We start from the raw sequence: 16,436 nt of genomic DNA, 5'->3' as shown, positions 1-16,436 counted from the left end.
TATTCAGGTAAGACTAAAAACATCACTCAAATGATTCTGTTACAGGAAAGCTACATTTAGTTACCATTAACTTGAGCTTGTCTTGCCTGAAGACATTTAGAAAACTTGTGAATTCAGGAAAAACAATTAAATACTGAAACAGCTGAACACCCTAAAGGTACAGCTCCAAGGGCAGAATCCAGTATTCAGAATAAAAATCTAATGAGATGGAAGATTCAAGCTAAGAAATATCATTACATGTGACTTGTAAAGCTCACCAAGATTATTTTATGGAGCCCAACAAAGTGTTAGTGCTTTAAATCAACCCTGATCCTTTGGTCTTTGTCCACAACACTGTAGTAACAACCAGAGTAAGTGTGGAGATTGGTCAAAAACAGGGATCAGGGAACAATTTCTCCTCTTTCTTTGTGTTGGTTTTTCTATCCAAACCCAGTAATTTTAAAAACATGTTTTATTAAAAAAACCCCAAGAATAAAAAAGAGATTTTGGTCAACTGGTTTAGATTTACACTTCATAAATCAAACAAGTCATTCTCATCTTAGTTACAGACAGGGGAAAAAAGTGAGGATCTGACATCCAGGAATGGCATCCTCTCTGACCCATGGAACACCTCCTGATCCAGGCCAGGATGCCCTGCTGGCAGGGACACACAGGGTGACAAATGACAATCAACAGCCACTTTTTAAGAGCCTAAGGGGACAGTACCAGAAGGAACCTCTCTTGGGTCTTTATGTTGTGAGGGAATTCCTCCTCCATTTCCCATCAAAGCTCTCAGGAAAGACAATGATTTACATTTCCTGTTATACTTAAAACCTACCTACTTCCTAAAATACAAATAGGTCACTTGGATTAACATATGTTTTAATTTGCATTTAGTTGCTATTCACATTCACCTTATTTAGCTCTTGAGGGTATTTAGTTGCAGTAAACTGTGAGAGATGAAAACCAGGACAGGGATTACCTTTGTTTCTGCTAAGGCAGCTCAAGGGTGTTCTTACAGACAGCTACAGATGGATTTAGTCTAGCAGAGAACAACTGGAGAAGTTTATACATGGGATCTGCACATAGATGGGATCTCTAGGGAGAATATTCAAGTAATTTCCTTCTTCTTAATGACTTCTCCTTTGGATAAAGGATTTCCCTCAGCTGGGAAAATGAAACAGCAAGGAGCCTGCTGTAGAGATAGAATTTAAACAAACCAACCAAACCCCAAACATCTGCCCTAAAACCAGAGCAGCCTCCTCAATGTTTGATGCACTTGTTGATTAACACTGAGAGCAGGTTGGGAGTTAACACAGAAAAGAGAACAGACCCAAAATAAACTTGAACTGTACACTTATGAGAGGACTCAAATATGAAATGTTCTCCAGCAGTTCAGCTTTTAAACAGCACAGAAAAAAAAAAGGGATATTCAAAAGAACAATTGACTCGTTGATTTTTATCTTTTATTATGAGCTAATACCAGGATGACATTCAAATGTCAGATGGCACAATTAAGACAGTCTTGGTAGGAATTATTCCAGCATTCCCAAAATTACAATTTAGTACACGAATGGCGTCAAATGTATGCATCACTCCCACAGAGAAAAATTATGGAATTCTGAATATCTTATACCAGAATAGTTTCTGCATCAAATGGGAAAAAGAAAAACTGCTGGTAACACAGCTGACCTAGAAACCTTTTCTGATAATGACCTGCAGAACAAAATATTTCCCTATTTAATATCTAGTAAAAAAAAATATGACTTTTGTTCAAGTTTAAGATTTAATACTTTTATATGGTTAGCCACAACAGGTATTAACCTCAGTTTTACTATATTTTTGTAATGCTACAAAAATCCTATAAAATCAAATTATAGTGAATTTTTCAGTGATTATAATTAAAAAAGCGCAGCTTGTACAAAATAAAAAAAATAAGATTCTATACTCTAATGAAAAATTTAAGACATTTTTAAATGAACAAAAGAAAGCACTTGTTAAGCTCTCCAATATTCAATGCATTCTGCACTTATCTGAAATAGCCAGACAGGAGCTAGAACTCCACTCCCCTTAGTTCACAACTAGTAATTTTGACACTATTATATATATATATATAGAGGATCTATGTCTGATATTTTTACAAATAAATACAGGATAAACCATATTGCATAGTGTGTGCTTGCTGTCTGAGTCACACTCCCAAAGTTTCACAGTTATGGTAGGGAATTCAACTTACAATCTACGGGCTAAAACATTGACAGTACATGGAATTCCTTGGAAAACCAATGGGTTGGGTTTGTAATTGATCAGTGAACTCAGACAAACAACTCTTGCCATTCTTGCCAGCCATTAAACCAATTCCACTGGACAATTCTATCCAGCCAAGCAAAAAGCAACTGTTAGCTGTAAGTAGGACCAAGAGAGATCTGCCTCTAAAAGGTTCTTTTTTTGGTTTTTTTTTTTTTTGTTTTGTTTTTAACCAAATTCCTTTATCCTCAGTGAATGTCAGGAAAGTCCAGGTGCTGTGTGTTTGCAGACAGGCCCAGTGCAAACACTCTTGAGCACCTGGATTTTGGTTCCACAAAATCACCCGTGGCCACGTCACCAACTGAACAATGGCAATCTTCCAGTATGTCACTGTAAGTTAACTTGATTTTCCTCCTAAACTAAAAAAAAAAAATTATATTTTTCAACGAAAGGCTTATCAGGAAGTTATAAAAAGCCTAATTTTTGCTCAGTCATAACCATTTTTTTGTGTTGGTTCTTTGTTAGCATCAAGGTACCACTGAATCCTTCTGCCTTGCCAATTTTAGCAAAGAGCACTGTGATCGGATTCAATGCTTAGAGAGAGTTTTATGGCTTGGATCCTATGGCTCAAAAAGATTCAGTATCCACAGAGTAAGCAGAATCTAGAATAAAAAAATCCCTACTGTTGTGAAACACCAGAAGTAGACTTTGCACAGTTTGACTAAAAGATAATGCATCGTGTGGCAGGCAAAAAGTGACAGGACTTGTATGCAGCTGCATGATCATCTCCACACACACGCACACACCATCCACACTCTAACTCTAGGGTAAAGCTCTGCAGATATTAACCCTTTCACCAGCTATGTTCATGGAAATGCTTTCTCTTTAAGGCAGGAAGTATTTAAAGTAAGGTAAAGTTTTACCTTTATTTTATTCTTTGTACCTGTAAGTCAGTTGTACAGATCGTGACAATTTTAAAAACATAAATAGTGTCCTTAAGAACATGTTTGCTAAATTAAAGTTTTGCTAAAGTTCTGACCCACTGTGGAAGACATTCACTGAAAGGCCATTGAACACTTTACTCATACAATCAGCAAATTTATTGCCCCAGCATAGAAAAAAAATGTTGATAAATTTAAGAAATGTATAATGGCAGGAAACTACCATAAGCAAAATTTTATTATTAATAATAATAATTTTAAAAATCCTCAAATTCTTACCCACTGGTTACAAAAATATTTATTTCATTATACTCTGGAGGATTTATCTGTGTTTGATGTGGTACTTCCTAGAGATTTCTACTGACCTTGTGTTCTGCTCACTGTTAATCTCTGTGGGTAAGAATCTGAGCTGCCCAGCTGTGCCCAGCTGAGGACCAGCGTGTACAAAAGTGATGTTTCCCAGTGAAATGTCTGCTGAGGACAGGCATGAAATAAGCAGGACGTGTGTGAGCCCATGGCTTCCAGTTAAGCCTAGAACATAGCAGCACTGCTGTTTGATTAGATCCATTTGTCTTTGCAGGAACAAACAGGGATTTCAGCTGGGGAAGCAGGAAAACAGTTCTCTCCCACCCCGCACTGCCAGGCTGGTCAGTGAGTGATTCATTTATTGATTGGTTGGTTCATGAGGAGGAGAATCAGAACTAGAGCCTTGAACTTTCTTCACAGCAACCAATTAAGTTTGCCTATTTCATTTTGGGATACTTTCCATAATGAGCTGAATCAAAAAATCTATTTGAAAAATATATATTTTATATATATATATATATAAAAAAACTCATTATGTTTTGAATGTGAAACACCAATTAAGTTTAGCTTTCCTCTTTGATTCCACCCCATTGTAGGAAACCGCTTAACGAAGCTTGCATGCTAATTACCCCTCAGCTGCAAGCCTGCAGGCATTCCAAACTCTGCCTAGTGAAAGGGCCAACCCTCCTCGACACATTCACGACTACACCAGTGATTCTGAAGCAACATCCTGCCCCTTAATACTGTCAGTTTCGAGCTCTCAAGCTGAAAGATCCTTGATAAGGTGAGAAGATGTCACTGGAATCAGTAAGATGATGTGCCTAGAGTTCTGCAATACCATTTGCTAAAGTTTGTTTTTTTTTTATGCACCATTGATTGACAGGAAAAAAAAAATCCATTTTTCTTTGCTTTCCAAGTCTCTCTGTGCAATGACCGATTCTTTGATACTGTCACTTTTTAAGAGTAAACCAAACAAGCCCTCAAATTTCAACTTCAAGGGGGCTCATGTCCGTTCTTGGTTTTCCACCTTCCCTTCCAAGGCTTACAAAAATGGTGTTGTCATAGATTCATGCGCAAGTGCTCCGGTCGTTTGGAAATCATGGGAAAAGCCTGTTTTTTGTAGGGCCCAGAGTTTGGTTGCCGGATTGGAAGTGGTGCTGAAGCCTCTCCACAAACTGTCACATCCATTTGTTCTATTCCACTGGTCTCCATCGGGTATTCCACAGGTGTCTGGGTGTTGGATGCGCCAGCAGAAGCACCTCTTCCCCAGAACTCCCCAGGGGAAAACTTTACAGGGCTTTAAAACAAGAAATACAAAAATGAGACACGGACACATACATAGCACCAAGGTTTATCCCTTATACTCTGCAGGAAACTGCACTCAAATGCCCCTATGGAGAAGCAATTCTAATTGTTCCTTTCACTTCCAGGAGTCTGAGAAATTTCCATGTCTGGCCTCTACCAGTCTCTTGTAAAATTCTCTCACTTTGAGGTGATTGCAGAAGGCTTTTTCTGCACTAACATGACTCTTTAGTGCTTAGGATGTTCTGAAACAGTTTTAGCTGTATCAAAATCACCACTCTGAGGCTGTGTCAGCACTGAAAAGCAACTGGTTAGAACTTCATGTGCTGCCCAACACCACAGATTTGTCTTTAATAATGTGGTTTATAAAACAGAATCACTTCTAATGGAAGTGCTGGGCTTACTCAGAACTAAGGCTGCATTTTTTATTTCTAGTGCTTCAACTACATGTCAAAAAGTGTATTCAAAACAAAAAAAAAAGAAAAAGAAGATAAAGTACCTGACTGGTGTCCTAGGGCTACCTATGAATCTGCGAGGTGATCGAATTTTTGGTTCAAAAGAAAATTTCTCTTTTACGCTTTCAAGTACAGATGGAGCCACATACGTAAAACCCTGCAAAACAGGAAAAAGGCACTGCAACTCCCAGGCAAGGTCTACATTCAGGATCACTTGTGAAGTTATTAAAATCTGATTATTACAGGAAAATGATAAAGAGTCAATGTTGACAGATTCACTCCTTGAAGCAAACAGTGGGACTTCAGGGAGTTGTTACACCCCAGCTATTTCTCCTCAGATCACAGATTCCCACAGGCACACTCAATTTATTTTGCTCTATGGAGTGGCTGTTGTTGTCTCTGCATGGCTCTGAAAGCAATGCCATGTGCAGGGTCCACAGTGCACCTCTGAATCAGAATGCTGACATTCCACAAGGGCAGCACTGTTTGTTGGCTGCTGTATAAAGAAAACGTCAGCAATAACCAAAGTATTTTCAAAGCCTTCCAACATTTCAAACCTGTCAGAGGATTTGGATTTAGTTATGAGAGTTTGCTTCAAAGTGTTAGGAGTCAACAGAATGAATTTAGCTGAAATGTCCCCATTTCCAGTAGCAAACCTCCCTCTCCAGTCACTCCTCATTTGTCCCTGGCTCACTCACCAGAAAGACCTGGTTGGCACTTTCACTGAGAGTTGAGTCATCTGGGCTATCAACAGGTGTCTGACGTGTAAACTTTGAATCAAACTGGCTCACATCCTCTTCAGATTGCTTTGCAAAAACAAAATGATTAAGGGTTTATATTACAGATATCAACCAAATGGCTCAGCGGTGAGCAGTGCAGCCTCTGGATGGAGTTCATTCCATGGGTTTTTGGCAGAGCTCTGCTGGAGGAAAACCCTGGAGTGGTGTCGGAATCCTGTCGCTGCCAGTGGGAGGTCACTATGGGCACTGACACTGAGAAATAAAGGCAAGGGGGAGGGGCAAAAATTATGGATCAAAAAGGAACACAAATTAAAAAGATGCCTTAAAAAAAATTTCTCAAATTACAAACAAAAACTTTTAGATATACAATGCCAGTTTCTTGCAAGTTTAGCCCTTGTCACAACCAGTATAGAACAGTTGCAACTATTTAGTTTTTGGAGGCCTCTCCAGATAGTTTTTGTCCTATTTTTGCAGAAACAGAAGTGTTCATAGTCAGAGGGATAGAGGACAACTCTGGAATAAGTGATTATGAAGGATATTGTTTTATTTGCTCAAAGAACAGTAATTCCAAAATCCCTTCTTTATTCCCACGTGTCACTGGAAAGGCAGCAGGTATTCATGTGTGCAGGCCTTCATGCAACCATGGAAGCACAAGTTGAAAAATCATCTGGTTTATACAAGAAACTTCCATAAAATTGCTACTAGCAGAAAAACCCAAAATCATCTTCAGGTAAGTATTTGGAAATACCAGTCTTGAATCTTTCTGAATTTCATTCCAAAAGGTTGAGGGGAAAAAGGTCTGGAGTCCCCATGCTGTAGAATGCTTGACATTAGTGATGCTTAAGCCAATTTTAAGTGAGCATTTTAGTAGCTGAGAACTGTAAGTGGCAATACCCACAGCTGATGGAGCTGATTGTACCCAGAGGGAAAACCAGACACCATCCAAATATAAGATGGGATAATAAAAACTTGTTCATCACATCACTGGTTTGAGGTAAACTCTAACTACTGCTTATAATGCAAAAGATGCATTGTAAAGATTAATAAGCAAACACAGAAAATGCTTAATTAGGTGATTTCATTTACTTTTGCTTAGCAACTCTATCTAGTTGAAACTAAGTACTGACTTACTGTAGAGGGTTTAGAAGCTGATCTCATAGTGAACTGCACTTGCAGGTCTGTTTAACCTACGGGTCAGAAGCAGGAGGAATTCAGACTGAAGCAGATCAGGTGCTAGATCAGATCTGCCAGCTTTAATTGAGATGGATCTGTTCCCTGAATTGATGTAACTCAAGTACCAGGAATCAGTGGCACTTCAGTTTGTAAAGTGAATGTTTCTAAGTTTTATTAAGAGCTTTGCTAAAGGCACACAGGGAATATATCTCTCTCCCAGTATTCCCAGTACATACCAATAAGGGTTTAAAAGGAGGTTCCACCTTGCGCGCCAGCAGCTCGTCCCAGTTGATGTGTCTGAAGAACGCGTGAGCCTGCAGGAGGGACAACAGCAGAGTCAGCACCTGCCCCCAGGGCACAAAGCCCAGAGTTTCACCATTAATATGTTCTATCCAGACCCTTTCTCTGGGGTGTTTCTTTCCAAAATCACATTTGGTTTAGTGTAGAATATTCTGCAGCACTACCTCGGAGTAGCTGGAAGAGCTGAGAATTGAGATCACACCTCCAAAGTCAGACAACATGTCCCCATTTCCTTGAAAGTGTTAGAAAAAGCCAGTTTACATGCAAAATACCTCCAGCATTTTCCAGCTTTAGAAGTTAAACCATGACAAAATACTGCATTAATGACAAATTATCAGAACTGTCAAATATAGAGGACCTCTAATATTTGTCAATAGCACCACAAAAACAAAGTCAAGCTGGAATGCCACACTTTTCCCTTCCAGGAGCTGCACTAATACAAGGTTGGCAAGTTTTTCATCAGACTGCTGAGAATAATCTCACCCTTCCAGGGCTGCACAATTAGCATTGTGCAACTACTAGAAAATATCTACTGCAAGACAGAGCTGAAGAATAGAAGTTATTTTTCAAATCTCAAAATATCAGCTAGGTAGACAGCTGCATTTGTTAAGCTTTAAAGACTTCAGGTTTTGATGAGTTGCCTCATGTGGCTGCCTTTCTGCTCATTACCCTTCCAGACAGACACTCTGAGGTACCTTCAAAGCTGTTTTATTTTCAATGAGGTAATTTAAGAAGTCTCAAGTTAAGCTCAAGTTACCTGAACTTCTCCAGCATCTCCAGGACCAGCTCCTAGACGTGAGGCAGCATTTCTTTTTAGCAGCTTGATGAGAAATAACATCCAAAAAAGCAGAATTAGTTATGCTGTTATAACCAGACTAGTTCTGCCATGAATCATCACTTCAATGAGTACCGTGCAGAATGAATATAGAACAATCAGAAAAATCCGCATTCACTTGAAAACAGTTGTATTTTCAAAGGAATTTACCTTCTGTACCACTCAGCAAAAAAGTGACTTAATCAGTAATTAACCAAGCTTGAACTAAACAGCCACAGCAGTATCATTATATTTCTATTTTCTACATACATGTGGAGTACTGACAGTCATTAAAATTCTACCTTTTTAAGCAGATCTCTGGCTTCTTGTGTGAGGTAGGGAGGCAAGTTGAGTTTACACTTGAGAATCTTGTCAATTGTTTTCTTTCTGTTCTCCCCAGTGAAAGGAGGCTGGAAAGCACCATTGAAACAGAAGGAAAAACAAGACTTGTTCAGATCTTTAATTCGTGTACACAGAACTCACTTCAGTCATTTATAAAGCAGGTAAAGCTACTGCAAATAGGCACTATTTGGATAAAAGCAGCTCATGTCTGTAGTCAAACTTGAGAGCTGTATCTTGGTTCTTTCTTACTTGCAGTGTGTATATATACAATATATGTATTTATACATGCAGCTGAGTTAGGGTACAGGGAAGCAGAAGAGTTACAAAGGGAAATACATGCAATTATAACTGTGCACCTACTGCTCCAGTCAGCATGTCATACATTAATGCCCCCAAACTCCACCAGTCCACAGCACGGTTATGCCCACTCCTCATCAGGATTTCAGGGGCCCTATAAGCAGAAAAATCAAAAATATGAAAGTGTTTTAATGAGCTTAATACTAACTGTGACTGCTAGTTTTCAAACAAAACCCCATTTATCAAGTGAAGTTGTCCTAAGTGACTGAATACATGAACCACCAGTTAAAAAAGGCAAACCACAGCCATTACCCCCAGAGCAGAGCAATATTTTGTATTTCATCGTGCAGCTCACATGTATTCAATTGTTCCACAGAATGTGTGTGTGACTGTTCCATCGTGAATGGATTCTTTGCATAACCCGAAGTCAGTCAGTTTTACATGACCTGGAATTAAATAGATCAAATTTACAACTTGTCACAATTCTAACATGTGTAGAAGTAACACTGAGAAAAATTAGGAATTCTTAACATGGATATGTAATTACTCTGAATTACGTCCACATATGGTCTGACAAAGCAATGCAGCCATAAAATAGAACAAGGTAATCACACTTCCAGAGAAAACCAAGTTGACAAACTACCAAAACTTATTCAAGTACAGACAAATGTATTTAAACATAAAGACTGTAGAGCATCATTTAGCTAAAAAAGTAGGTTACTGAATTTTACTGCTTGCTTCAAAATTCACAGAATGATCTTCAACAAACTGTGAAGTGCTCTGAATAATTCAGTACAAAGACTCAGACTAAGTAAATAAGTTGTTTAAGAAAATATGAAAATGCTGGGTGGTACAGATTGCCAGACTAATCAGTGTCACCCAGTCACTGGAACAGTGCAATCAGGAACTGAAACTGCTGTCAGTGGGAAGTGTCAGCTGCTGGCTAAGTCATTTCAGCCACAGATGATTTGGCATCCTGCCCAAACTGCCTTTCCTACCATCAATCATCCCCATCGACTAAAACGTCACAGGTTCTACTTCACAATGATCCAGCAGAAGAAAAAAAATCCAGAGGTGCAGAAATGGCAAATCAACCACTCAAAACATGCCTGGGTCCATGGAACTTGAGTTTGTCATGACCTATTAAACCACGGAAGCTGTGCTTGAGGGCAGTTAGCTCTGGCAGCTCTTCACTTATCCCAAGAGTGGTAACAACCCCGCCACTGTTCTAAGGAGATTCACATAAAACTGAGGTGCTGTGACCTTTGGGAGAATTGTTTTCAAAGGACTGGCAGCCTGACTCATGACTACAGTTCTACCTTGATGATTAAGCATGATATTTTCTGGCTTCAGATCCCGGTAGATGATTCCTTTTTGATGCAAGTGCCCCAGTGCCATTGAGATTTCTGCCAAGTAAAAGCTGGAAGGGAACAAAATCAGACATATTCAATCATGCAGAGCATCTTAAGCAAATCTTTCGGAGTTTTCAACCCCCCAACCTTGACCACAGCCCTATGGACAGAGCCTCACTGAGCAGCCAGCAGTGGACCCTCTCCTGTTTTAAGACTGGAGTTCCACCAGCACAAACTGGGAAGAACAGCACAAAATTGGTGAGTACAGCACATGGACACCCTCCCCAGACACACTGAACTGCTCTTTCAATACACTCTAAAATGAATCAGTAGTTAAATAAAGTTTAAGCTCTTAGAAAAAAACCTCAAACTATTAATTTACAAAAATAGCTTTGCTTACCAAGCTGTGTCTTCCATAAATATCCCTTCTCGCTCTAACTGCATAAATAGTTCTCCTCCTGTCATGAGAAAAAATAGATTGTACTCAATTAAAAGTATCATTTTAAGTCAGTCAGAAGTCTATTTTCTAGGAAAACTATAAGCAACAGGTATTTTTGCCTGCTGCACAACAGGCTGTTTCACAAAAAAACAACGAGCCACTATTCTGTTACTCTCAGGATTCCAGCAACCTGAAGAAATCAGCATTTAAAAAACAAGAGCATTTCTGTCCCTCTTTTTTGTTTTTACAGCTTGAGAAATTTGCTTCTAATCTGTGTCTGTTTCCCTAACCACAAAATAAAGATAACATTTTCTTCTGTCACAAAGAACCTGCAAGGACTAAACACTCAGTTAACTCTGTAGGATTGCACAGAACACACAAAAATGACAAATCTAGTGGAAGTAAATGTCTTAAAACCCCTTCTCTTCTGTACTGTCATGAAAAACAACTTTTAGGTTTCATTCCTCTTTGTTGTATGGACTTAGAAAGTTTATTCATGTTCTTCTATGTATTTTTAATACAAACCTGTTTCAGTTTAAGACACCAAGCCATCATTAATTGGCCTTTTACTTGTAGGGTAAGAACCCCAAATTCTTGATTGTGTAAGACCCCAAGAAGGAGGTAAAAGAATGTCATATACTGACCACTGAGATACTCAAGGATGAGGTAGAGTTTTCCACCAGTCTGAAAGGCATAAATTAAGTCTACAATGAAGGGATGTTTCACTTCCTCCAGTATATTCCTCTCTGCTTTTGTGTGAGCTGTATCCTTGGCATTCCTTACAATCATTGCCTGCAAAAAAGCAGAGATATGTGAGCACAGAACATGCTAAACAAGGCAGACTTTTATACTGAGTTAAATTATGAGTTTTTAAAATTATAACACTACATATGAATTAGCAACGGCATTAAAAAATTGCATTTCACCACAATATCTACATAAGAGTTTTCTTGCAGAAGTTTAAGTCTTTATTTCATAGAATCACATGACAATTTAGGTTGGCACAGATCTCCTGACCTATTTAAATGAGCTGCTGAGAACTACCCAGACAGAAAAATTTGAAGTTCAATTCTAATTTCAACTGTATCTGAGTAAAAACTGTATATATCCTAGAACTTATTTTTATGTATATTAAATAATTCAATAATTCTGAAAGGTAAATGTAGGGGTATCATTTTTTTATTTTTTTTAGATTCAGAGTAGTGAAATTCAGTTTACCTTTTTAAGAACTTTCATGGCAAATATTTTCCCAGTGTTTGCTCCGGTTACTTTTCGTACTTGAAACACCTAAACAACACCAACACAATGGCAATCACATATTTCAGCTGCATTAACTGCCACAAGCTAAAAATCAAAGCCATGCAATAGAGAGAGAGGAGATGACCCACAAACAACAAGGCAAGAGGCAGGGATTGAACGCAGTTTGGGACATTCCCTGCTGCTTCCAGCGGGTGAGGCTCTGCCAGGGACCTGGGTGCCAACCTTGGCAGCTGGGATGGTTCTACCCTTTTCAGACTTTTCAGAGAGGGGGAAATCAGAGCAAAGCAGGGGGTACTGAGGGTGTGAAGGATTTGGTGCTGGAGGGTTCCTGACCTTGCCATAGCCGCCTTTGCCCAGCACACGCAGTAACTCGAAGCACTCCGGGCGGATCTTCTCAGGGCCTCTGTTCACACTGGTCTCTGAAATCTCAAATTTTTCACAATGTTCCATCCCACTGCAGAAAAGCAGAATAAGGCTGTGAGTCTACCTGGTACTGAGAACTGAGCAAATGAAAGCATTGCCTGCCTGGAAAAGTGTCTGACCTAACAGTGACAGCCTGGGAGGCCTGGAGAGCTCCCAGCATCAGGAATTACTGTTTCTTGTGTGCAAAACTGCAGCTTGCACTGAGAAGGTTACCTGCAGATTTTGGGGATTTATGGTATCAAGATTTCCTCAAACCCCTTCAATTTAATACACAATACATCTCTGCATTACACCAGAATTATGTATAGAGGATGAAAACTTCAAACTGACTCAGATACTTCTTTATATCGTTATATCCATATTACAAATACTATTCAAAGGCAAGAGATTTGTTAGGAGAAACAAGGATCAAAAGACAAACAGCAGCTTTCACCAGAATTCATTTTATTATTTAATTTCAAGATACAATTAACAAATTTTAAAGTGAGGAAAGAGTGAAACTTCTAAAAACGGCTCAAAATGGAACCGGAATGACAAAGATTTCTATTTACCTTAACAATGTAACAAAATTAGAAGTTAAATGTGGTTGGCATGAATGATACAGACTTACAGGTCATATTGGCCAACTCCTCCATGGTCCATGCTCTCACTTAATTGACCCTGGGGATGAGAAGGGTAGAAGAAAGATGAATTAGAAAAGTATTAAAAATAAATGCACTGATGTGGTTTATAACTTTTTAAGTTTGAAAAGACAAAATCTCTATATAATTAAATAGGTCAGGAAGAAAAAATTATCAGCAGAATATCAAAAAATCTACTAAATTCTGTGCCAGATTTGCAATACTGTCATGTGTCTCAAACAGTGACACAGGGAACCACTGTCTTACTTGGCTGCATTGTTATTCTATCACTTAAATATCAGAGGTACAATTTCACACCCCCAAGTGAACTTGAAAAATGTTAAGGTGCTGCAATTTTCTTTAAAATTCCTCTTACACAGAAATTTTTGAGTCCTATTGCAGTACTGTGCAAATAAGACCAATAATAAAGATTATGTAAACAGATGAACTGGGATTCATCTCCACTGGAAACAAACAATCTACTGAGAAAGTTTGGTTATTTTATATTGGCAAGTCAAATCCCAGTCATGGTGAAAGAATTCAACTTCACTCTGATGTTAAACACATTTTCTGACCAACAATCAGTACTGAAGTTCCTGCACTTCAGCATCAGAACCAGTCACCATTAAGGAATGTGGTTTAATTACGAAGAGATATTTCCTTCAAAGAATTTTTAACCTGATCCCTTCCCTCTAGCTGTGGCTCTGCACAGCAAAAGAAGTGCAAAGGCAGCAGACAGCTGGAATGAATACAAATAGAATGCCATGGGCAAGCTTCTAGTGAGCTCCAGACTGTACTGTCACATTCTTATTTATAAAAATATGGACATAAAATAACAACTGTGAGTTCCTGGTGAACAGCCTGGAACCTACAGGCTTAATATAAATATATTGAGTGACCTGTGAAATTCAGAGAAGAAAAAGAAAACCCACTGAGACGTGAAAAAAAACAGCCCAAGCCAAGGACTGCATTTTAAAATATTATCCAAGTGAAAAAAACACTAACCAAAGAAAACTCAAAACTTTCAACAGTTTCAGTGTTAAAGTTTACAGAGGCTGGTTTATTTTGGGTGATCTAAAGGGAAATTTAACTCTTGGATCCACCTACTAACACCACAGGCAATTAAGGAGTCCAAAAGATCAGGTTTGTTTCCAGCTCAGAGAGCTGCCAGCTCATGTCCTCCTGTTGACATTTACTAGAGAAATCCAGCTTATTGACATGTTTCACAATAAAAGCCACTAAAGCTGCCCTTGACCCCACTCTTAGATGCCAGCAAATGAATTTTAAAAAATTCAACCCAGAGAATAAACACCCCTCAGTTCCCAGAGCAACTCCTCCTGTTACCCAATGGTTCTGGCAAAGTTAATGTGTGCTGCTCTTGTTCCTGTGAACTTTGGGTTTCATACTCAGTATTAATTTAACCAAAATTCACTTCAGATACCATTCTGGTATTTTTTCAGGGTTTCTTCTCATTTCACAACACCAAGAAAGGCAGTGGGAAGCCACCAGCCCTTCAGTCCATACATTGTTTCATTTATTACAAACACCTAAATTAAGGCTGAGGTTTTTTTTCACCATAATAATTAGTGCAAACAACCACATGGCTTTTGAGGAAACTCCTTCTAAACAACACTTCAGATTTTCCAGGATGGCTCTGCCTACTCTAACCCATGACTGAGCTCTCTGGGCTCCTCTTGGACTCAGTTTTTGGGAGATACCTGGGACCAATGCCACAAATCTGACAACACAGTCCTGAGAGTCCCCCTTGCTCATTCCTTGATCTCCACTGCTCTGGCTGCATCCTCTGAGCCTTGCAGGACACACAAGCTGTGGAGATAACTTCCACTGGAATGCTGCTCCCCTTACACATTCCTGATGTTCCCCTCATTCCTTGCTCTGACATTTCCTGCTGTTGGGTTGTTTTCATCTCAAACCCATTCTCACCCTCCTTTATCTGTTTGCCAAAAGGCACCTGAGACCAACCAAGGTTGCCAACATCCATGAAAATGTCAGTCATGGCAAGGTTTTAAAATCCACAATGGTTTAATTGTTCCCTGAGACTGAATTACAGGAACACAAGAGAGAACAAACTCAACTTTCTTGCCACCTTGCTCAGAACCTGTTCTTGGCAGCATTAACAGGGTGATGCAAGCGGTTTTCCAAAGCCAAGTGTTTTATTGATTATTGAGGTAACAGACAGAGCTTTTCCTGCAGATTGAGAAGCTTTCAAGCCTTCAGTTGTCAAACAACGTCTTTACAGATTCCATGGAGTGTGGGGAACAGAATATGTGCTTATCTCCTGGAGGGAAGTACCTGGAGAGAATCTACAGCAAACATGGAAGGAACTTTTTACAAGAGCATGGAGATTTAGATTAGATATTAGGGGGAAATTCTGCCCTGTGAGGGTGGTGAGGCACAGGGTGCCCAGAGAAGCTGTGGTTGCCCCATCCCTGGAAGTGTCCAAAGACAGGGCTTGGAGCAACCTGTGAGAGTGGAAGGAGTCCCTGCCCATGGCCTGAGATGATCTTTAAGGTCCATTCCAACCCAATTTGTTCCACAATTCCATGATCTCAAAGACTTCAAGACTGACATTAGTATTTAAAGAGCAGAAAATAAATGCACTGGCAGTTTAAGCAAGAGCAAACGGTTAATGTACGAAACAATATCAAAAAGCGACAGAAGATCTAGAAAAACATAAACAGAGATGATGCAATAAAATCCTCCTAAAGCTTTGACAGGATCTAGATGAACATCACGAGCTGCGAACTGCACATTATCAGGTGAGCTGCTCACGAAAGCACGAGTTGCAAACAGCTGCTGACCCGCCTAACGCAGCATTTTAAACCTCTGCTCTTCATTTTGGCGCGAGAGCAGCGACTTTACACGGCTCCAGAAAGATCGGCACTTCTGCACTGACGTTCAGACATGTGACAATAAATAAATCATAATAAAAAACCACCCCCGCTGCGGCGCTCGTGCCGGGATCCCAACGCCGAAGTTCTGCGGGTAAGAGCCGGCCCGCTCCGGGCGCGGGTGTCCCGGGGCAGCGCAGGCGCCTGGGGCTCTGCCCGGGAGCAGCGGCGGCCTCGCCGCGTTCCCGCCGCCGCCTCAGCGCGGCCCCCGCCCGGCCCCGCGGCGGCTCCCGCGCCCTCGCTCCCTCAGGCCCCGCGGCCTCCCCCGCTCCCTCCCCGGCCCGGCTGCCGCTCTCACCCCCTCCTCCAACTCCTCGTCCGAGCCCGCGTCCTCGGGCTGGTCCAGGTCGATGTCGAACACTCCCGCCATGGCGCCGCCGCCCCTCGCTGGCTCCGCCGGGTGCCCGGGGCCTGCGCCGCCTCATGGGCCCGCGCCCCGCAGCGCCGCCGCGGCCGCCATCACCGGCTGCGCGGCCGCAGCGCGCCTGCGCTCCCGCCCCGCCCGCGCCCGCCGCGCACGCGCAGCGCGCGTCC

At 40.6% G+C, this 16,436-nt stretch overlaps 1 protein-coding gene across 1 annotated transcript; it reads right to left on the bottom strand.

Moving 5' to 3' along the window:
- Nucleotides 1-3,955: 3,955 nt before the first annotated feature.
- On the bottom strand, nucleotides 3,956-16,371 carry RPS6KB1 (ribosomal protein S6 kinase B1). Its single transcript, XM_086860033.1, has 15 exons — nucleotides 16,201-16,371; nucleotides 12,981-13,030; nucleotides 12,281-12,401; nucleotides 11,906-11,974; nucleotides 11,332-11,479; nucleotides 10,649-10,706; nucleotides 10,216-10,316; nucleotides 9,252-9,342; nucleotides 8,960-9,050; nucleotides 8,560-8,667; nucleotides 8,201-8,263; nucleotides 7,380-7,457; nucleotides 5,929-6,036; nucleotides 5,275-5,387; nucleotides 3,956-4,770 (listed from the first exon to the last, which is right to left on the bottom strand). Exons 1-15 carry the CDS (start codon nucleotides 16,270-16,272, stop codon nucleotides 4,533-4,535), a joined length of 1,509 nt encoding a protein of 502 aa, XP_086716159.1. The 5' UTR covers nucleotides 16,273-16,371; the 3' UTR covers nucleotides 3,956-4,532.
- Nucleotides 16,372-16,436: the final 65 nt, after the last annotated feature.

This window comes from Cyanistes caeruleus, chromosome 21 (genome assembly GCF_971803275.1).
Source record: "Cyanistes caeruleus chromosome 21, bCyaCae1.hap1.1, whole genome shotgun sequence".
In the NCBI taxonomy this organism is placed as follows: domain Eukaryota; kingdom Metazoa; phylum Chordata; class Aves; order Passeriformes; family Paridae; genus Cyanistes; species Cyanistes caeruleus.
The sequence above is the reverse complement of the archived record's forward strand: the minus strand, read 5'-3'. Positions and strand labels throughout refer to the sequence as shown.